At 68.5% G+C, this 20,897-nt stretch overlaps 1 protein-coding gene across 1 annotated transcript in view; it reads right to left on the minus strand.

The window, feature by feature from the left end:
* Positions 1–2,368: 2,368 nt before the first annotated feature.
* The window catches only part of FMNL1 (formin like 1), an 81,010-nt gene continuing 62,481 nt past the window's right edge, over positions 2,369–20,897 (minus strand). The window contains exons 16-26 of the mRNA XM_074978747.1: positions 20,615–20,739; positions 20,102–20,304; positions 17,640–17,874; positions 13,022–13,090; positions 12,654–12,734; positions 9,067–9,196; positions 8,746–8,909; positions 8,254–8,355; positions 7,328–7,417; positions 6,916–7,039; positions 2,369–4,373 (exon numbers count right to left, since the gene is read on the minus strand). Of these exons, the coding sequence (XP_074834848.1) occupies positions 4,270–4,373; positions 6,916–7,039; positions 7,328–7,417; positions 8,254–8,355; positions 8,746–8,909; positions 9,067–9,196; positions 12,654–12,734; positions 13,022–13,090; positions 17,640–17,874; positions 20,102–20,304; positions 20,615–20,739 (1,427 nt within the window). The 3' untranslated portion in view covers positions 2,369–4,269. The remainder of the gene's footprint in view (positions 4,374–6,915; positions 7,040–7,327; positions 7,418–8,253; positions 8,356–8,745; positions 8,910–9,066; positions 9,197–12,653; positions 12,735–13,021; positions 13,091–17,639; positions 17,875–20,101; positions 20,305–20,614; positions 20,740–20,897) is intronic.

A 20,897-nucleotide genomic window follows, 5' to 3' on the forward strand; every position in this document is an offset into this window, starting at 1 on the left:
AGTTGGTGCTGGCCTTGTGCAGATACTGGGAGGGGCAGGGGGATGATCCCTTGGTGGATTTGCTCACAAGGACTGGAGCCGGCTCCTTGCTGGAGTCTATTCCCCTCTCAGACCAGCTGACCCCTGCCCAGCAGACGGAGATCAAGGAGGTGCTGCATTCGCATCAACAGCTGTTCTCGGACAGACCCGGACGCACTGACCTGGCTGTCCACCAAATAGAGACAGGCACCCACGCCCCTATCAAGTGTGTGCCATTCAGAGCCACAGGAAGGACGGCTCAGGACATAGAGGGGGAAGTTGAAGACATGCTGGCTCTGGGGGTGATCCAACCCTCGTCCAGCCCCTAGGCCTCTCCCGTGGTGTTAGTCCCTAAAAAAGATGGGTCTGTTCGGTTTTGTGCGGACTATCGCAAGCTTAACGCCATCACTGTATCGGACGCCTACCCCATGCCCAGGCCTGATGACCTTTTAGACAAGCTGGGGGGAGCCCGTTACCTCACCACCATAGACCTCACCAAGGGGTACTGGCAAGTGCCATTAGACCAAGATGCCCGGCTCAAGTCAGCTTTCATCACCCCTGTGGGGTTCTATGAGTTCCTGGTCCTGCCCTTCGGCCTCAAGGGGGCACCCGCTACCTTCCAGCGTCTGGTGGACCAGCTACTGAAAGGGATGGAGAGCTTTGCCCTGGCTTCCATGGACGACATTTGCATCTTCAGCCAGACGTGGGAGGACCATGTGTCCCAAGTCAAGCAGGTGCTGGACCGACTCCAGAAGGCTGGTCTGACTATCAAGGCAGGGAAGTGCAAGGTGGGAAAGGCTGAGGTGACCTACCTGGGCCACAAGGTGGGCAGCGGCTGCTTAAAGCCAGAGCCAGCTAAAGTGGAAGCTGTCAGAGATTGGCCAACACCCCAGACTAAGAAACAGGTCCAGGCCTTCATTGGGATGGCGGGGTACTACCGGAGGTTTGTGCCCCACTTTAGCTCCATCGCAGCCCCCCTCACGGAGCTATGTAAGAAGGGAAAGCCTGACAAGGGGGTCTGGACCGAGCAATGCCAAGAGGCCCTCTGCGCGCTGAAGGAGGCTCTGGTCAGGGCCCCAGTGCTGGCACATCCAGGCTTCAACAAGCCCTTCCTGGTGTTCACCGATGCCTCAGACGTGGGGCTGGGGGTGGTGCTAATGCAAGTGAATGACAAAGGGGAGAAACACCCCATTGTGTACCTGAGTAAGAAGCTGCTGCCCCGGGAGCAGAACTACGCAGCCATAGAGAAGGAATGTCTGGCCATGGTGTGGGCGCTGGGGAAGCTGCAGCCGTACCTGTTTGGATGGCGTTTCACCGTGTACACCGATCACTCACCCCTGACCTGGCTGCATCACATGAAAGGGGCCAATGCCAAGCTGCTGCGGTGGAGTCTGCTCCTGCAGGACTACGACATGGAGGTGGTCCACGTCAAGGGGAACAAGAACACCATAGCCGATGCCCTGTCACGCAGGGAGGGCCCCGAACTTCCCCAGGTCACTGGCTAAGTGACCCTGCTCAGTTCGGTCTGGAAGCGGGGAGAGATGTGATGGAGCGGGGGGAGTGCATGTGAGAGTCAGGCTGGATGTGAGAGACAAGCAGCAGCTCCCAGTGGCTAAGGATGACGCTGGGGCTACAACTGGCAGGTGACACCTCTGCCTGAACAAAGAGCAGGGAGGAGCTGAGCTGGGTTTTTAAAGCTGGGGGGGGGGGCGGCAGTTAGAGGCGAGGAAAAGGGAGAGCTGGAAGGCAGCCAGCCTGAGGAGGGGGAAAGCTACACCCCAGAGGGGCACCCCTCGGGGTCTTCTCCCCAGGACAGGTTGGAAGGACTGTCTCTGGCTGCTGTGCTGTCGCTTCTGTGAGAAACTGGGCATCTGTTGCCTAATAAAACTTGTGTATCACCTGCTGAGTGAGAGTCACTCCTGCCCGCAGACGGGGTGCAGTGCAGGGGGACCCCTGAACCCCATCACAGCCACCACTACCGGGGGCCGGGGGAGGCCTCTGGCTGAGCTGCCCCAGCCCTGTGAGCTGGTGTGTCGCCCCCCCACCCCTTCCTACAGGGGAGAGCCGGGGGGGGCAAGATCTTCTCCTGGGAACTGGCGCTGGGGGCCAGGGCCGTGGCTGGGAGCGGGTGAGTGTCTCTGCCACTCACCCAATCTGCACCACTGCCTGGAGCAGTGAGTTTCCCACCCCCTTGGGGACCGACCTTGCTCCCCAGCCATGTGTGCCGCCGGGGTGGTCGCCCTGGGGTTCATAGGCCGGGCGGGGGGGGGTGTGTGGCTCCAGGGCCTCATGGCAGCAGCCAGGTGATGATGCCCTATGGGTGCAGGATTAAACCAGGCCTCGCTGCCAGGATATAAAAATACTGTATACAAAGTCGCACTTCCTGTTTCTTACAAGGCTGGCGGAAAGGCAGAGGCTAAATTACACATTCGGTCCCCCAGTCCCTGCTGCGTGCGCGTGAGGGCAGCCGCCAGCGTTAATTACAGCAGGAAGCGATTGCAGCACTGGCCGGGCCGGTGGGAAAAACCAGCCTCGCAGGGGGCACACGGTGCTGCATGCCCAGACCCAGGGTGTGATGAGGGGTTAGCACAGTGTCAATGTACCCTGAGCCCTGGGGCTCCACTCTCCCCCCAGCAGCGCTGCACCAGCCAGCACTGGGGACCTCTTAATTCCAGCAGCAAAGGGCCAAGGTGTCACACTCAGGGGGCTGGATGTGGGGAGGGGGCAGGACCCAGGCCGTGCTGGTGCTGGGACCCAGCCATGCTTGACACCCCTGCGCCTGTGGACGTGGCTTTGGCTCGGAGCCCCAGGTCTGCTCTGCAGCCAGCCTGGCACAGCCGCCAGGACTGGGGGCCCTGCGCTGCATGAGCACAGGCACAGCCGTCCTGCCCACAGGGTGACTTGGGGCAACTGCCCCAGGCACTGCTTTTGCCCCCCCCCCCCCCCCCCCCCGGCGGATGAGGCGTCCAGGAAGCCTGAGGGGGCAGAAGGCAGAAAGAGGTGGGCGGGGGCAGGAACGGCCGTAGCTTCCGTCTGCGATGCTGGGCACAGGCAGAGCCGAGCGGGGTGGGCTGGGGCCAGGTCACTTGCTGCTGCCTGCACCAGGCCCCCACTGAGTGGCCCAGACGCCCCTGGCCCCTGCACCCCACAGCGCAGGTGCCCTGCTCCGGCCTATGGCCGAGACCGTTCTGAAAATACAATCCTGTGCACTTGGCGGGCAGCTCTGGGCCACGCCCAACCCGGCAGCCGAGAGCCAGCTGGGCCGATCGTCACTCAGCTGCCCGGGCAGGGCTGAGCCATACAGCGAGCGGCACCAGCTTGGCTCTGTGGCACCACCTGGTGAGTGAGTGTGTGTGTGTGTTTGGGGGGGGGTGACACCTTGTGGTGCTGTGAGGAATGGCAATGCTTTGCCCCTGCTGATTGTCATGCGCCTCCCTGGTGCAAGGTGGGGGGATGAGAGAGGGGCTGCTCCCATCCTGCGCCCCGGGAGGAAGAGCACTGGTGTCCCCCCCCACCCCCGACTCCTGCAGAAAGCCAAGGACGACACCTCCCAGCCCATCCCCAGCTCTCCCGGCTGACAGCTGGCACCCCTGGGGGCATACAGGTGCCTCTGTCACACAACGCCTTGGGGAGGGCGACAGCTGGTTGCCCTGGTCCCTCCCGCCAGCCACTGGGTTGGCACAGAAGCCACCCTCTTCCCTCCTCTCAGCCCGGCGCTGCCCTACAGGGCCACCTGCAGCCGGGACTAGTTGGTTCTCCCCATGGCACATGCCAGAGCCTGGCCAACGGGCAGTGGAGCCGGGGAAGCCCTAACACCGCAGGTAGGGGAGAGCGCGCTACCGGCTGCAGCCTGTGGACTGTATCACCCTGGCAGCCGGCACCTGCAGGCGAGCGCAGCACGGGGCAGCCTGCCCCACTGGGGTCCCCAGGGTGGCTGCGGTCCGGCCCAGCATGTGGGATCGCTAGGGGGCGAGGAGGGCTGGCGCTTGCTGTGTAGCTCTGAAGCCCCCTCTGGTCCCCCCCCGGAGCACTAGCAGCTCCCCTACACCCAGGGGACGCCCGGCGCTGGCGGGACAGATCCACGGCCGCTGGGGGGGGATGTGCTGAACGCTGAGCAGCAAAGCAGCTGGAAGCTGCGAAGAGGAATTCCTCCCTCCATGCGAGTCCTTGGTTCAGGCCAGAGGCCGTGCTCGTCCAGTCCCAGTGGCTCCCATCCACCTCCTCGCCCAGGCCCGGGTGGAGGCGGGGCGGTCACAGCGAGATGTCAGCGGTCACCTGGAGGGGCTGACCCGGGGGCCGTTTCTTGCTGCTGCACCGGCCGGTGTCGCCGCGCCTGTACGGCTGGTTCCGCAGGCCTGCGCCCAGAGAAAACAGGAAGCGGTGTCGGGGCCTGGCCAGCGAGGGGCACCAGGCAGCTCTGGGCACTGGCTGGGGGGCAGGTGCGATGCACCCACCCGTGCCGCTGCCTCGAGGAAGAGGCTCTCCCAGGCAGCCGACCCCGCGAGGCAGAACACTCGAGCTGGGGACGCCGGCTTCATAGTGCAACGCTGGCTGACCAGCCCAGTGTGAGGGGCCCTCGCCCCTCCCCAGTCCTCCCCAGTCTGTGCTGGCACCCGGGGCCGCACCCGCAGCGCGTCGAGGGCCAGGCCCAAACCTACCGAGTGGGAGCCAAAGAGCTCAGCACAAAGCACCGGAGCAGAGAAGTGATGGACAGACGGACGCCTCCCGCCAGCTGGCCTGGCCTGGCCTGGCCTGCTGCGGAGAGGCGCAAGGTGCCAGTCTGCCCAAAGCACGGCCAGCTCTGAGGGGACCAGCTGGATTCCCAGCAGGTGCACACAGCCTGACGCCCTCTGCAGCAGCTGCAGAGCTGGGTCCCCAGCCCCGCCCAGCCCCTTCACCTGGGTCATGGCCCAGGCCTGGGCACCCCTCTGGACCGCAGCTACGCAGGCAGGGGTTACCTAGAGCCAGGAGCTACAGAGGGCTCTCCTCAGCGAAGCTGGCCTCAGCAAAGAGCCGGGACGAGCGCTTGCCTGTCCGGGCTGTGAAAGGAACCGTCTTCAGAGCTGAGCCGAGCGACCCGCCAAGAGGCAGCAGGGGAGAGAGGAGAGAGCAGCGCGAGGAGGTGAGGCCGGGGATGTAGCAGAGACAGAGCAGGTGCAGAGGTGAGCTCAGTGCTGCAGGTTGCCAAGGAGCTCTGCTTGGAGCAGCAGCAATGCCCGAGCGCCGCACCCACCGAGCTCGGTGCAGGCCTTTCTGCAGCCCGCCCGCCTTCAGCGGCACAATGCATTTGCTTGTCTCTAATACGGCAAATCCTAAATTTGGCACATTAGGGCCCCAGGGCCCAGAACGCCAACACACAGCTGTGACATGAGGGTGGACGTGTAGCTCAGACTGTGCGGCCCGGGGTAGTTTAGCCAACTTTGTTTTAAATAAAGGAACACGTTATTTTGTGTTGGAAGCAAATAGGTACAACCTGGTGTTTATTTCTGGGGGAGGGTGGGGAACCTTTTTAGGCTGGGGGCCACTGACCCACAGAGCCATCAAGCTGGGGCCGCACAAAGGTGAGAAACAAAAGCCACCCCCAAGCCTCACTGCTGTGGCCCCCGACTGCGACGCTGCCCTCCCCTCATGCGCCAGCCCCACTGGGCAGGAGAGGAAAGGCCGAGGTTCAGGGCTCCCCCCAGGCCAGAGTCTCACTTCTGGAGTCCCAGGGCTAGCAGATCTTGTGGGCTGACCCGGGCTGTGGGGTGGGACGATTCCTGACAATGGGGAGCAGGTGGGAAACCCTTCCACAAGTTGTTTCCTTCCCCGCAATCCCCCCAGCTGGGGGGCGCACACAGAGCTGCTGCCTCCCGCAGGGAGTCGGATCTGGCCCAGGAGGCTGGGGCTTGCCGCCCCACAGTGGGAAGCTGGCACTGGTGCTCTGCTCTTGTGGGGGGAGGGGCAGTGGCACCCCACTGCAGTTGGGGGGCTAAGCCCCAAGCCCGCAGCTCATCTGCAGGCAGTTGCAGACCGCGAGTGGTCCACAGACTGCACTTGGAGCGGCACGGCTCTAAAGCCTCATGCTCAGGCGGTGGCCCAGTGAGCTGCAGCCCACGGTGTGCTACAGGCTGCCTGGGCTGCGGCCGGGAGCAGAACCCGGCTGTCGTGCGGCCTCATGGGGTCTGGGGTCGGAGCTGCCAGTCAACTGCCCAACCCCCCACCTGGGCTCTGTGGAGGGGGCTCTGGGTGGGGCGCACTCTGGGTCTCAGCCTGGCAGACTAAGACGTTGTGGGCCGCACGCACCTCCCACAATAGTGCATCAGCAGAGGAGCAATGAGCCCCTGGGGCAGATCATTCAAGCCTGCCACCCCACAGCGGCCAGGGGGCCAGTTCAGCCCAGGGCAGGGGGTGGCCGCCGTGGGAGAGGTGGGGTGCGGGAGATCCAGGGGTGTTACAGAACGGTGAGAGCGGAGCCCCACGGTGAGCTGCAGCTGCCAAGCAGACGCTCGGAGCAGGGACCAGGCCCAGGACTCCTGCCTGCCACTCCCTGCTCCCAAACACACTCCTCTGAGCTGTGCCGTCCCACGGGCGCTCCCTGGGCCCCAGGGACGCTGCCTGTCGGGCAGGGGAACGCGGAGCCTGGTGCCGGGGGGGCAGGAAGCACAGCGCTGCGCTGGCCGCAGGCTGCAGCACACGGCAAGGTGTTGGCAGTCACATGACATGCAGCACCCCAAGAGAACTCATCAACAGCCAGTGGCTCTTTCTGGTATCCCCTGGCCAGGACCCTGCTCAGCGCCAATGGCTCTGCCACTGGCCAACTGGCTGCAGCACAGGGCGTCAGGCCCTGGGCACAGGTCTGTGGGTTCACCTGCCACGCCCGGGAGACGCTGCTGGTCTCGGTCTGTGCCCCCTTACCTGAAATAATGTCCTCAATGGCGCCATCTCCTCCCTCGTAAATGAGCGGCTCCTTCACCATCTGCTTCTTCTTCAGCTCTGCGATCATGTCCATCTGCTGGCGCTTCACCTTGTGGACAGGTGACTGGCAGCCCCCGCGGAAAGAAGACAAGTTAGTGCCTGGCCCGCCTCCGACAGTCACTTCACCTGCCACAGAGCGGCAGCCACCTCTGGGGTGGAGCGTGGCAGCTGTGGTCCTGAACGCAGCGACGTCACCATGGGGTCGGCGTGGAAGGAAAGACTCCAAGGGCCAGGGAGGTTTTCGGGAGGCAGCTGGTGCTAACAGACGCCTCTTGAGAAAGGCACCCAGGCTCCTGAAGGAGCACATGGCTGGGAGGCTGGGGAGGGAGCGGGGCCCAGGTCTGACACCTACCTTTGGCTCCTGCTTGCTGGGGGAATTGGACTCTGCTTCTTTGGCGGCTGCTTCCTCTTTCCTCCACAACTCGATGTCCTGCTCTGCTTGCTGGGGAGAGATTGGAGCCGGCACTGGTTAGCCCGGCAGGGCGCTCCACCTCACCCTGCCCCGGCAGCCCCACACGCATGGCCCCACTGAGAGCTCCTGCAGCCAGGTTGGGATGGGCCCCAGTGCAGAGCTGGGCTCAGTCCGGCGCAGCTAACGCACCAGGGGTTAGGTGACCGTATCACGCGAACATGATCCCAGGCAGGAATGTCCCTCCACACAGGCAAAGGTGTAACGAGGGCCCTGGCAGTCTCCAGGCTGCAGCTGGCAGGAACATCTCTGCTCTGCACTGCCCCTGCCTGGGCGGTGGCCCATCCTACAAAGGATGGATTTCCAGCCTGTTAAGACAGCCGCCGCCTGTTCCGTCTGCTGCAGCCGCTCCGAGGATTTGCGACTGCCGGGTGGAATCCGACCACTTTAACAGTTATTTCTCTCCCCCTCGTCTCTCTTTCTTTTATTAATAAACCTTTACATGTTAGATTCTAAAGGATCGGCCCAGCGTGCTGGTTTGGGGGAGATCTAAGCACACGCTGACCTGGGACAGGGGCTGGTCCCTCTGGGGCCTGGAAAGACCCGTGTGGATTTGGTGAGATTGGTTCTCATAACCACTCACCTGTGCAAGGAGGGTGCTGGCTGTAGCACAAGGGAAGCTGGAGAGCTTGAGGGATTTATGGGGTAACCCCTGGCAGGTCTGGCAGAGGTGCCTGTGTGACTGGTCGGGTGCCTTAAGGTGCAGGAAACCCCAGTCGCGGCTGTAAGCAGCCTGGTTTTAAGTGATTTGCCCAGGTTTGGTTCTCACAGGAGTGCCCAGGAACCCTCCTGTATCTTTGCCCCTTTACCTTGTAGGCTTTGATGAAGCGCATGAACATTGGGAAGAACATGGTGGGGGGGGTGGTCTTGGGGTTCTCCCCGAAGTACTCCACAGCCGACTCGTAGGCCTCCTGCCGGCAGAGGAGACCCATTAGCACAGCCCAGGCCCTGCCCGCCTCCCTCCCATCTCCCTGCACCCTGACTGGCATCAGCCACTGGGCTCGAGAAGCCGGGCTCCAGGCAGTGCCCCTCTGCAGTGGCTGGTGCTGTGCAAGGAGGACACCACGTTTGCTGCACAGCAGCACTAAGGCCCCCTCCCTCGGCCTCCCTCCAGCCACACTTCCCAGCAGAAGCCTGCTCCAGAGGCAGAGCACCCTCAGCAACCCGGCCCGTGCCCTCCCACTGCACCGCCAGCGTCAGGCCAAGAGCACCCCCCCATTCCGGGGCACTTGCCCATCTGTGTGCCCTCTGCTCAGCCCCCTGCCATGCATCAGCCCCGCACGCAGGGGGGACCCACCCACCTGGGCAGTCTTGCTGTCAGCCTGCAGCTTCTCCATCACCTCCGTGTTGGCCCTGAGAAAGTCCTTGAGCACCCGGCTGTCGTCCTGCCTCATGAACTCCTTCCGGGTGAGCTCCATGCCCCGCTGCAGGGCCCGCATGTCCTGCAACATGCTGTCCAGAGACACTGGGTGGGGAGAGGGGAGGCAGCGTGAGCGTGGCTGGGGCAGGGCTGCAGAGCTGGGGCCTCCTTGAGCACAGAGCCCTTCCATTGCCCAGACCAGGGACCGAGCCCTCGAGCACCACCTGCCCACGGCCACCCGGAGCCCGGCTGCGCCTGCTACCTGTGCCCGCCTTGTCCAGGAAGTGCAGCTCGGTGTGGAAGCCCGTCAGCTCCGGGTACTTCTCCGCGATCACCCGAACAAGGTAGTGCAGCAGCGTCTGCTTCCGGTCTGTCGACTTCATCTCCAGCAGCTGGTGTGGGGGGGCAGAGTCAGGGTGGAACTGTGACCAGGCGTCCGCCCCAGAGCCTGCCCTCACCTGGTCTGCCCTGCTCCCCCTCCTCAAACACCACACCCAGACGAGCACCTGGGCAACCACCCTGCAGAGACTCAGGTGCCGCCCAGGGCTGCAGACAGGGAACAGGATTGGGGAACAAGCACTTATCCTGCTCTGCCTGCCTGCCCCACAGGCTGGAGTGCTGGTTGGTGGAGCAGGGTCAGCCCCCGGGCCCACACCCAGCTCCAGCACTGGCAGCTTGGAGCAGCAGGTACGGGTGCAAGGGGAACCCATTTTTCCAGGGTCCTGGGCACACACCCCATTGGCCCAATGGCTAAATCCATCACTGCCAGTACCACAAGAGATGTGAGAGACCCCACCTCCGCTCCTAGCTTGGGCATCCCCTGGAACCTCGCACCAATGAGAGCGACTGTTTCCAGGCTGGAGGCGTAGCCGGCAGCTGTCGACACAGGTACTGCCCAGACAACCCTGTCCTGTCCAGCCATTGACACCGCCAGGGCCCACTTCCAGATGCCTCTCCCCCCGACACCGCCTGCACCCAAAGGGCCAATGCTCAGGCACCTCTGCCCCCAGACACCTCCAGCACCCAAAGGGCCAATGCTCAGTCACCTCTGCCCCCAGACACCTCCAGCACCCAAAGGGCCAATGCTCAGTCACCTCAGCCCCCAGACACCTCCTGAGCCCAAAGGGCCAATGCTCAGTCACCTCTGCCCCCAGACACCTCCAGCACCCAAAGGGCCAATGCTCAGTCACCTCTGCCCCCAGATACCTCCTGAGCCCAAAGGGCCAATGCTCAGACACCTCTGCCCTCCCGACACCTCCAGCACCCAAAGGGCCAATGCTCAGTCACCTCAGCCCCCAGATACCTCCTGCACCCAAAGGGCCAATGCTCAGACACTTCTGCCCCCCCGACACCTCCAGCACCCAAAGGGCCAATGCTCAGTCACCTCTGCCCCCCCGATACCTCCTGCACCCAAAGGGCCAATGCTCAGTCACCTCTGCCCCCCCGATACCTCCTGCACCCAAAGGGCCAATGCTCAGTCACCTCTGCCCTCCGACACCTCCAGCACCCAAAGGGCCAATGCTCAGTCACCTCTGCCCCCCCGATACCTCCAGCACCCAAAGGGCCAATGCTCAGACACCTCTGCCCTCCCGATACCTCCTGCACCCAAAGGGCCAATGCTCAGTCACCTCTGCCCCCCCGATACCTCCTGCACCCAAAGGGCCAATGCTCAGTCACCTCTGCCCCCCCGATACCTCCTGCACCCAAAGGGCCAATGCTCAGTCACCTCTGCCCTCCGACACCTCCAGCACCCAAAGGGCCAATGCTCAGACACTTCTGCCCCCCCCGACACCTCCAGCACCCAAAGGGCCAATGCTCAGTCACCTCTGCCCCCCCGATACCTCCTGCACCCAAAGGGCCAATGCTCAGTCACCTCTGCCCCCCGATACCTCCTGCACCCAAAGGGCCAATGCTCAGTCACCTCTGCCCTCCGACACCTCCAGCACCCAAAGGGCCAATGCCCAGTCACGTCTGGCCCCCCGATACCTCCTGCACCCAAAAGGCCAATGCTCAGTCACCTCTGCCCCCGCCCCGATACCTCCTGCACCCAAAGGGCCAATGCTCAGTCACCTCTGCCCCCCCGATACCTCCTGCACCCAAAGGGCCAATGCTCAGTCACCTCTGCCCCCCCCCCGACACCTCCAGCACCCAAAGGACCAATGCTCAGAAACCTCTGCCCCCTTCACCCAAAGGGCCAATCCTCAGTCACCTCTTCCCCCCCACCTCCTGCACCCAAAGAGCCAATGCTCAGTCACCTCTGCCCCCCCCCGATACCTCCTGCACCCAGAGGGCCAATGCTCAGTCACCTCTGCCCTCCAACACCTCCAGCACCCAAAGGGCCAATGCCCAGTCACGTCTGGCCCCCCGATACCTCCTGCACCCAAAAGGCCAATGCTCAGTCACCTCTGCCCCCTCAACACCTCCTGCACCCAAAGGGCCAATGCTCAGTCACTCTGCCCCCCCCCGATACCTCCTGCACCCAAAGGGCCAATGCTTAGTCACCACTGCCCCCCCGATACCTCCTGCACCCAAAGGGCCAATGCTCAGACACCTCTTCCCCCCAACCTCCTGGACCCAAAGGGCCAATGCTCAGTCACCTCTGCCCCCCCGATACCTCCTGCACCCAAAGGGCCAATGCTCAGTCACCTCTGCCCCCCCCCGATACCTCCTGCACCCAAAGGGCCAATGCTCAGTCACCTCTGCCCCCCCCCGATACCTCCTGCACCCAAAGGGCCAATGCTCAGACACCGCTGCCCCCCCGACACCTCCAGCACCCAAAGGGCCAATGCTCAGTCACCTCTTCCCCCCCACCTCCTGCACCCAAAGGGCCAATGCTGAGTCACCTCTGCCCCCCCAATACCTCCTGCACCCAAAGGGCCAAAGCTCAGTCAGCCTGGCGCTCTATGGGTGCGGGTGCCCATGGCCGGCAGCCTGGCGTTCTACGGGTGCGGGTGCCCATGGCCGGCAGCCTGGCGCTCTATGGGTGCCGGTGCCTGCGGCCGGCAGCCTGGCGTTCTACGGGTGTGGATGCCCGCGGCCGGCAGCCTGGCGTTCTACGGGTGCGGGTGCCCGCGGCCGGCAGCCTGGCGTTCTACGGGTGCGGGTGCCCGCGGCCGGCAGCCTGGCGCTCTACGGGTGTGGGTGCCCATGGCTGGCAGCCTGGCACTCTCTGCGTGCGGGTGCCCGCGGCGGGCAGCCTGGCGTTCCATGGGTGCGGATGCCCGCGGCCGGCAGCCTGGCGTTCTACAGGAGCGGATGCCCGCGGCCGGCAGCCTGGCGTTCTACGGGAGCGGGTGCCCGCAGCCGGAAGCCTGGCGCTCTGCTGATACGGGTGCCTGCGGCCGGCAGCCTGGTGCTCTACAGACGCGGGTGCCCGTGGCCGGAAGCCTGGCACTCTATGGGTGCGGGTGCCCGCAGCTGGCAACCTGGCGCTCTATGGATGCGGGTGCCCCGCGACCGGCAGCCTGGCGCTCGATGGCTGCACGTGCCCGCGGCCGGCACCCTGGCGTTCTATGGGTGCGGGTGCCCGCGGCCGGCAGCCTGGCGCTCTATGGGTGCGGATGCCCATGGCGGGTAGCCTGGCGTTCCATGGGTGTGGATGCCCGCGGCCGGCAGCCTGGAGCTCTGCTGGTGCGGGTGCCCGCGGCCGGCAGCCTGGCGCTCTAAGGGTGCGGGTGCCCGCGGCCGGGAGCCTGGCGCTCTATGGGTGTGGTGCCCATGGCCGGCAGCCTGGCGCTCTATGGGAGCGGGTGCCCACGGCCGGCAGCCTGGCGCTCTGTGGGTGGTGCACATGCCTCGGCGCACAACCACGTTTCCTGCACACATGGAGGGAAGCTGCCTACAACCTACCGCGTCGAGGCTCTGCAGCCGGAAGCCGTAGGCCGCCCCACGCTTGCTGCTGTTCATGTAGTTCCCGAAGGCCAGGACGAGCTGCAGGAAAACGAGTGCTGATGATCGGCAGGCAGGGCACCAAGCCCAGCGTGCCCGTCACCGGTAGCCAGCCCCCGGGGAGCCCCTGGTGTGGGGGTGCTGCCACGGACAGAGACTCGCTGCCTGGCCTGCAGCCCAGGACCCCGCCCGTCGGCAGCAGGGCTGGCTGAGGGAGTCCTCTCCCGAACAGGCACTGCACCCAGCCCGGCCTCGTCCCTCCTGCTCCCCCCCGCAGCCCTGCCCCGAGAGCCCCTCTCGTCCGGCCGGCTCGGCGCCCGGCCCCTCACCTCCAGGATGTGCCGGAGCTTGGTGGAGGACTTGAGGGAAATGGAGGCGGCGATGATGGCGTTGAGTTGCTGAAGACAGAGAGGTGGGTGAGACGGCCTGGCCCAGCCCCTGGGGGCAAAACACCTGCCACGCAGCCTGCCCGACCAGCACCAGGCCCTGCCGGCCCCAGGCATCCCGGCCCCGGCCCCGGGCTCACCCACTCCTGCCCCGGCCCCGGCCCCAGGCTCACCCACTCCTGCCCCGGCCCCGGCCCCTGGCTCACCCACTCCTGCCCCGGCCCCAGGCTCACCCACTCCTGCCCCGGCCCCGGCCCCAGGCTCACCCACTTCTGCCCCGGCCCCGGACCCTGGCTCACCCACTCCTGCCCCGGCCCCGGCCCCAGGCTCACCCACTTCTGCCCCAGCCCCGGCCCCTGGCTCACCCACTCCTGCCCCGGCCCCGGCCCCAGGCTCACCCACTCCTGCCCCGGCCCCGGCCCCTGGCTCACCCACTCCTGCCCCGGCCCCGGCCCCTGGCTCACCCACTTCTGCCCTGGCCCCAGGCTCACCCACTCCTGCCCCGGCCCCGGCCCCAGGCTCACCCACTTCTGCCCCGGCCCCGGCCCCAGGCTCACCCACTCCTGCCCTGGCCCCGGCCCCTGGCTCACCCACTTCTGCCCCAGCCCCGGCCCCTGGCTCACCCACTCCTGCCCTGGCCCCGGCCCCTGGCTCACCCACTTCTGCCCTGGCCCCGGCCCCTGGCTCACCCACTTCTGCCCCGGCCCCGGCCCCAGGCTCACCCACTTCTGCCCCGGCCCCGGCCCCTGGCTCACCCACTCCTGCCCTGGCCCCGGCCCCTGGCTCACCCACTCCTGCCCCGGCCCCGGCCCCAGGCTCACCCACTCCTGCCCCGGCCCCGGCCCCTGGCTCACCCACTCCTGCCCCGGCCCCAGGCTCACCCACTCCTGCCCCGGCCCCAGGCTCACCCACTCCTGCCCCGGCCCCGGCCCCAGGCTCACCCACTTCTGCCCCGGCCCCGGCCCCTGGCTCACCCACTTCTGCCCCGGCCCCGGCCCCTGGCTCACCCACTCCTGCCCTGGCCCCGGCCCCTGGCTCACCCACTTCTGCCCCGGCCCCGGCCCCTGGCTCACCCACTCCTGCCCCGGCCCCGGCCCCAGGCTCACCCACTCCTGCCCCGGCCCCGGCCCCTGGCTCACCCACTCCTGCCCCGGCCCCGGCCCCAGGCTCACCCACTTCTGCCCTGGCCCCGGCCCCAGGCTCACCCACTCCTGCCCCGGCCCCGGCCCCTGGCTCACCCACTTCTGCCCCGGCCCCGGCCCCTGGCTCACCCACTTCTGCCCTGGCCCCGGCCCCTGGCTCACCCACTTCTGCCCCGGCCCTGGCCCCAGGCTCACCCACTCCTGCCCCGGCCCCGGCCCCAGGCTCACCCACTCCTGCCCCGGCCCCGGCCCCTGGCTCACCCACTCCTGCCCCGGCCCCGGCCCCAGGCTCACCCACTTCTGCCCTGGCCCCGGCCCCAGGCTCACCCACTCCTGCCCCGGCCCCGGCCCCTGGCTCACCCACTTCTGCCCCGGCCCCGGCCCCTGGCTCACCCACTTCTGCCCTGGCCCCGGCCCCTGGCTCACCCACTTCTGCCCCGGCCCTGGCCCCAGGCTCACCCACTTCTGCCCCGGCCCCGGCCCCTGGCTCACCCACTTCTGCCCTGGCCCCAGGCTCACCCACTCCTGCCCCGGCCCCGGCCCCAGGCTCACCCACTTCTGCCCCGGCCCCGGCCCCAGGCTCACCCACTCCTGCCCTGGCCCCGGCCCCAGGCATCCCGGCCCCGGCCCCTGGCTCACCCACTCCTGCCCCGGCCCCGGCCCCGGCCCCAGGCTCACCCACTCCTGCCCCGGCCCCGGCCCCAGGCTCACCCACTCCTGCCCTGGCCCCGGCCCCAGGCATCCCAGCCCCGGCCCCTGGCTCACCCACTCCTGCCCCGGCCCCGGCCCCAGGCTCACCCACTTCTGCCCTGGCCCCAGGCTCACCCACTCCTGCCCCGGCCCCGGCCCCGGCCCCTGGCTCACCCACTTCTGCCCCGGCCCCAGGCTCACCCACTCCTGCCCCGGCCCCGGCCCCTGGCTCACCCACTTCTGCCCCGGCCCCAGGCTCACCCACTTCTGCCCCGGCCCCAGGCTCACCCACTCCTGCCCCGGCCCCGGCCCCAGGCTCACCCACTCCTGCCCCGGCCCCGGCCCCAGGCTCACCCACTCCTGCCCCGGCCCCGGCCCCAGGCTCACCCACTTCTGCCCTGGCCCCGGCCCCAGGCTCACCCACTTCTGCCCCGGCCCCTGGCTCACCCACTCCTGCCCCGGCCCCGGCCCCTGGCTCACCCATTCCTGCCCCGGCCCCGGCCCCTGGCTCACCCACTCCTGCCCCGGCCCCAGGCTCACCCACTCCTGCCCCGGCCCCAGGCATCCCAGCCCCGGCCCCAGGCTCACCCACTTCTGCCCTGGCCCCGGCCCCAGGCTCACCCACTCCTGCCCCGGCCCCGGCCCCAGGCTCACCCACTCCTGCCCCGGCCCCGGCCCCAGGCTCACCCACTTCTGCCCCGGCCCCGGCCCCTGGCTCACCCACTCCTGCCCCGGCCCCGGCCCCGGCCCCGGCCCCGGCCCCTGGCTCACCCACTCCTGCCCCAGCCCCGGCCCCAGGCTCACCCACTCCTGCCCCGGCCCCGGCCCCAGGCTCACCCACTCCTGCCCCGGCCCCGGCCCCAGGCTCACCCACTCCTGCCCCTGCCTCTGGCTCACCCACTCCTGCCCCAGCCCTGGCCCCTGGCTCACCCACTCCTGCCCCTGCCTCTGGCTCACCCACTCCTGCCCCGGCCCCGGCCCCTGGCTCACCCACTCCTGCCCCGGCCCCGGCCCCAGGCTCACCCACTTCTGCCCTGGCCCCGGCCCCAGGCTCACCCACTCCTGCCCCGGCCCCGGCCCCTGGCTCACCCACTTCTGCCCCGGCCCCGGCCCCTGGCTCACCCACTTCTGCCCTGGCCCCGGCCCCTGGCTCACCCACTTCTGCCCCGGCCCCGGCCCCAGGCTCACCCACTTCTGCCCCGGCCCCGGCCCCTGGCTCACCCACTTCTGCCCTGGCCCCAGGCTCACCCACTCCTGCCCCGGCCCCGGCCCCAGGCTCACCCACTTCTGCCCCGGCCCCGGCCCCAGGCTCACCCACTCCTGCCCTGGCCCCGGCCCCAGGCATCCCGGCCCCGGCCCCTGGCTCACCCACTCCTGCCCCGGCCCCGGCCCCGGCCCCAGGCTCACCCACTCCTGCCCCGGCCCCGGCCCCAGGCTCACCCACTCCTGCCCTGGCCCCGGCCCCAGGCATCCCAGCCCCGGCCCCTGGCTCACCCACTCCTGCCCCGGCCCCGGCCCCAGGCTCACCCACTTCTGCCCTGGCCCCAGGCTCACCCACTCCTGCCCCGGCCCCGGCCCCGGCCCCTGGCTCACCCACTTCTGCCCCGGCCCCAGGCTCACCCACTTCTGCCCCGGCCTCAGGCTCACCCACTCCTGCCCCGGCCCCGGCCCCTGGCTCACCCACTTCTGCCCCGGCCCCAGGCTCACCCACTTCTGCCCCGGCCCCAGGCTCACCCACTCCTGCCCCGGCCCCGGCCCCAGGCTCACCCACTTCTGCCCTGGCCCCGGCCCCAGGCTCACCCACTTCTGCCCCGGCCCCTGGCTCACCCACTCCTGCCCCGGCCCCGGCCCCTGGCTCACCCATTCCTGCCCCGGCCCCGGCCCCTGGCTCACCCACTCCTGCCCCGGCCCCAGGCTCACCCACTCCTGCCCCGGCCCCAGGCATCCCAGCCCCGGCCCCAGGCTCACCCACTTCTGCCCTGGCCCCGGCCCCAGGCTCACCCACTCCTGCCCCGGCCCCGGCCCCAGGCTCACCCACTCCTGCCCCGGCCCCGGCCCCAGGCTCACCCACTTCTGCCCCGGCCCCGGACCCTGGCTCACCCACTCCTGCCCCGGCCCCGGCCCCGGCCCCGGCCCCGGCCCCTGGCTCACCCACTCCTGCCCCAGCCCCGGCCCCAGGCTCACCCACTCCTGCCCCGGCCCCGGCCCCAGGCTCACCCACTCCTGCCCCGGCCCCGGCCCCAGGCTCACCCACTCCTGCCCCTGCCTCTGGCTCACCCACTCCTGCCCCAGCCCTGGCCCCTGGCTCACCCACTCCTGCCCCGGCCTCTGGCTCACCCACTCCTGCCCCAGCCCCAGCCCCAGGCTCACCCACTCCTGCCCCTGCCCCGGCCCCGGCTCTGGGCTCGCCCAGCTCGGTGGAGACACAGTGTCCTGGCCTACTGCCCTCCCTGCTACAGCAGCCCCAGGGGTGAGCTGACCATGCAGAGGGTCCCCAGTGGCCCGGCAGCTCGGATGCCTAGTGAACTAGCCTGTGATGTACCAAAGCTGTTCCCGGGGCCTCCCAGGGCAGACTGGAAGGCAGCTCCCCGAGGAGTGAACGCCCCACTCCCCGCACCGTGCCCTGCTCCGGGGCCAGCTCTCTCCCAGCGCCCCGAGGCCCTGCCTGCCGGCCTCCCTGAGTGCCGGAGGAGGGACGAGGCCCGGCGGCCGCCCGCTCTGGCCCGTACCGGCATCAGCAGCTGGGCGGTGTCGCTGAAGTTGCCCAGGAAGGTCATGATGTCCATGCGCTCGGCCAGGCGAGGGATCTGGCTGAACTTGATCATGAAGACGTCCTCGTCCGACAGCTCCTCCAGCGGCCGCTGCTCCTTCTCGTACTTGCGGATCAGCGTCAGCTCATACTCCGTGGGCAGGAAGCGCTGGAGCAGCTCCAGGAAATCCAGGCTCAGGCTCTGCATGTCGTACCTGGGGGTGGGGCAGCACCTCACACCCTGGCACCGATCGGCCACCGCTGCCCAGTTCCCCTCCGATCACCGACTGAACGCCCAGCGATGCCCACCTGCGCCTCTGACACCCCCTCCTCTGCCCCCGCTGCCCTGCTCCTCCCCCGCCCCGACACCCCCTCCTCTGCCCCCGCTGCCCTGCCCCTCCCCCGCCCCGACACCCCCTCCTCTGCCCCCGCTGCCCTGCTCCCCTGCCCCTCCCCCGCCCCCTGACACCCCCTCCTCTGCCCCCGCTGCCCTGCTCCCCTGCCCCTCCCCCGCCCCGACACCCCCTCCTCTGCCCCCGCTGCCCTGCTCCTCCCCCGCCCCGACACCCCCTCCTCTGCCCCCGCTGCCCTGCTCCCCTGCCCCTCCCCTGCCCCGACACCCCCTCCTCTGCCCCCGCTGCCCTGCTCCCCTGCCCCTCCCCCGCCCTGACACCCCCTCCTCTGCCCCCGCTGCCCTGCTCCCCTGCCCCTCCCCCGCCCCGACACCCCCTCCTCTGCCCCCGCTGCCCTGCTCCCCTGCCCCTCCCCCGCCCCGACACCCCCTCCTCTGCCCCCGCTGCCCTGCTCCCCTGCCCCTCCCCCGCCACCTGACACCCCCTCCTCTGCCCCCGCTGCCCTGCCCCTCCCCCGCCCCCTGACACCCCTTCCTCTGCCCCCACTGCCCAATCCCGTGCCCTCCCCCGCCCCGACACCCCCTTCTCTGCCCCCATTGCCCTGCTACCCTGCCCCTCCCCCGCCCCCTGACACCCCCTCCTCTGCCCCCGCTGCCCTGCTCCCCTCCCCCTCCCCCGCCCCGACACCCCCTCCTCTGCCCCTGCTGCCCTGCTCCCCTGCCCCTCCCCCGCCCCGACACCCCCTCCTCTGCCCCCGCTGCCCTGCTACCCTGCCCCTCCCCCGCCCCGACACCCCCTCCTCTGCCCCCGCTGCCCTGCTCCCCTGCCCCTCCCCCGCCACCTGACACCCCCTCCTCTGCCCCCGCTGCCCTGCTCCCCTGCCCCTCCCCCACCACCTGACACCCCCTCCTCTGCCCCCGCTGCCCTGCTCCCCTGCCCCTCCCCCGCCCCCTGACACCCCCTCCTCTGCCCCCGCTGCCCTGCCCCTCTCCCGCCCCGACACCCCCTCCTCTGCCCCCACTGCCCTGCTCCCCTCCCCCTCCCCCTGACACCCCCTCCTCTGCCCCCACTGCCCTGCTCCCCTCCCCCTCCCCCTGACACCCCCTTCTCTGCCCCCACTGCCCTGCTTCCGTGCCCTCCCCTGCCCCTCCCCCGCCCCCTGACACCCCCTCCTCTGCCCCCACTGCCCCGCTCCCCTGCTTTCACCTGCCCCTCCCAGGACTCAGTCCGGACTCCCCTCCCCTCCCGCTCCCCTCCACGGCCCTGCAGCTGGTTCTCTGAAGGCTTCAGCGTCCTCCCGTTTCCCTCCTCTGCCCCTTCCCCGCACCTGCTCTGCTTGTCATTCAGCGGCCCTGGTTCAGTGCCCTCACCCCGCCCGGCTGTTGAGACCCTGGTGACTCCCGGGGCAAGCGACCTCTCCAGGTTTTCCATCTACTTCGCCATCCCGCCTGAAGCCCAGACGTGCTGCCGGCTTCAGCTCCCCCATCCCCTCTCCACAAACGCCAGGGGCTCGGCCAGAGGGGACCGACAAGAACCAGTCTGACCTGCCCCTGCCAACCTCTTCCCCTCCTCTCCTCTCGCTGGCCACACTCCCCAGCCCTGCCCGGCCCGGCCCGGCCTCCCCGAGCCCCCCACAGTCCTCCAGCCTTGCCGGCGCTCCCCGAGTGCTACTTCCACCACCAGTTCCATGGCCCTTCTTGGCCCTTGTGCTCCCCCCAGCCAAAGTCAAATGGCCTCGTGCCAGGGCCCCACCTCGGCCACCCAGCAACAGCTCCCTGCTTCCCTGCCATCCTCCTGGCGCTCTCCTGCACTGCCCCAGCAGTGCCCTGCCAGCTGGGCCCCCTCAGCCAGCACCATCCACGCCCACGTCACCGGGCTCCCCTCCCCGCAGCCCCACCCCTCAGCTCCTGGCCTCGCAGCCAGCGACTTCAGCTCAGCTGAGCTCTGGGTCCCCCCAGCCTCTCTGCTCCCCTCGCCCCGCAGCCCTCACTGGGCATCTCCAGCCTCCAGCCAGGCTGTGTCCGCCCGCACCCCCCTGGCGAGCTCCCTGTCGCTCTGTGCGGGGGCTGGGACGACGATGACGACTCACGTCCGGATGGCCTGGCAGATACTGTCGATGCTGAGGCTGCCCTTGCGGAGCGTGATGGCCAGGTTCTTGGCCCGGTTGGACTCCATCAGCGTCACCTTGCTGGGGGCCTTCTGAGTGGCCTTGGCCTTCAGGGTGCTGATGTCTAAGCTGGGGCCTTGTGCCTTGGTCTTGAAGTGCTCCTCGAAGTCGTTCATGTCCAGCTCCTGCCAGGAGGGCAGAGGCAGGAATCAGCAGGAGACGGAGCAGGGAGGGGAGCCCCAGGGCACAAGGAGAGAGGGGAACCCGTCACCATAGGGCTGGGCGGCCTGCGGGAGGCCGCCTCTCAGCAGCGATGGCCACACACTAGACAGCCCCTCTCCAGGGTGCTGAACAGCCTCCTGCAGCCAGGGTGTCCTCCTCTGCTGCCAGACTTGCCGCCCCTTCTCCCCTCGCTGATGGCCGGGGAGGGCTGGCTGCCCTCATGGCCCCGGGCGCCAGGCCAGCCTGCAGACCACAGGGCCTGGGGTACCACACCTGAAGGACCTTCTCGTCGTTGAGCTCCTTGAAGACGGTCCCGTTGATCTGGTTGGGTTTCAGAGCCACCCAGTTGAAGACAGGCATCCGGAACTTGGTCTGAATTGGCTTCTTGATATTGACAGCTGGCAGGGAGAGGGAGGGCGAGTCAGGCAGGACAGCAGAGCAGGAGCGCCCTACACCCAGCCAGGACATACCAGCCCCACTGGCCCGGTGCAATCTGGGGAACCCCTTTGTCCCACAACACAAATCTGCTGCCTGAGGCAAGGGGGCACACAGGCCA

Source organism: Carettochelys insculpta, chromosome 28, assembly GCF_033958435.1.
Source record: "Carettochelys insculpta isolate YL-2023 chromosome 28, ASM3395843v1, whole genome shotgun sequence".
Lineage (NCBI taxonomy): Eukaryota > Metazoa > Chordata > Testudines > Carettochelyidae > Carettochelys > Carettochelys insculpta.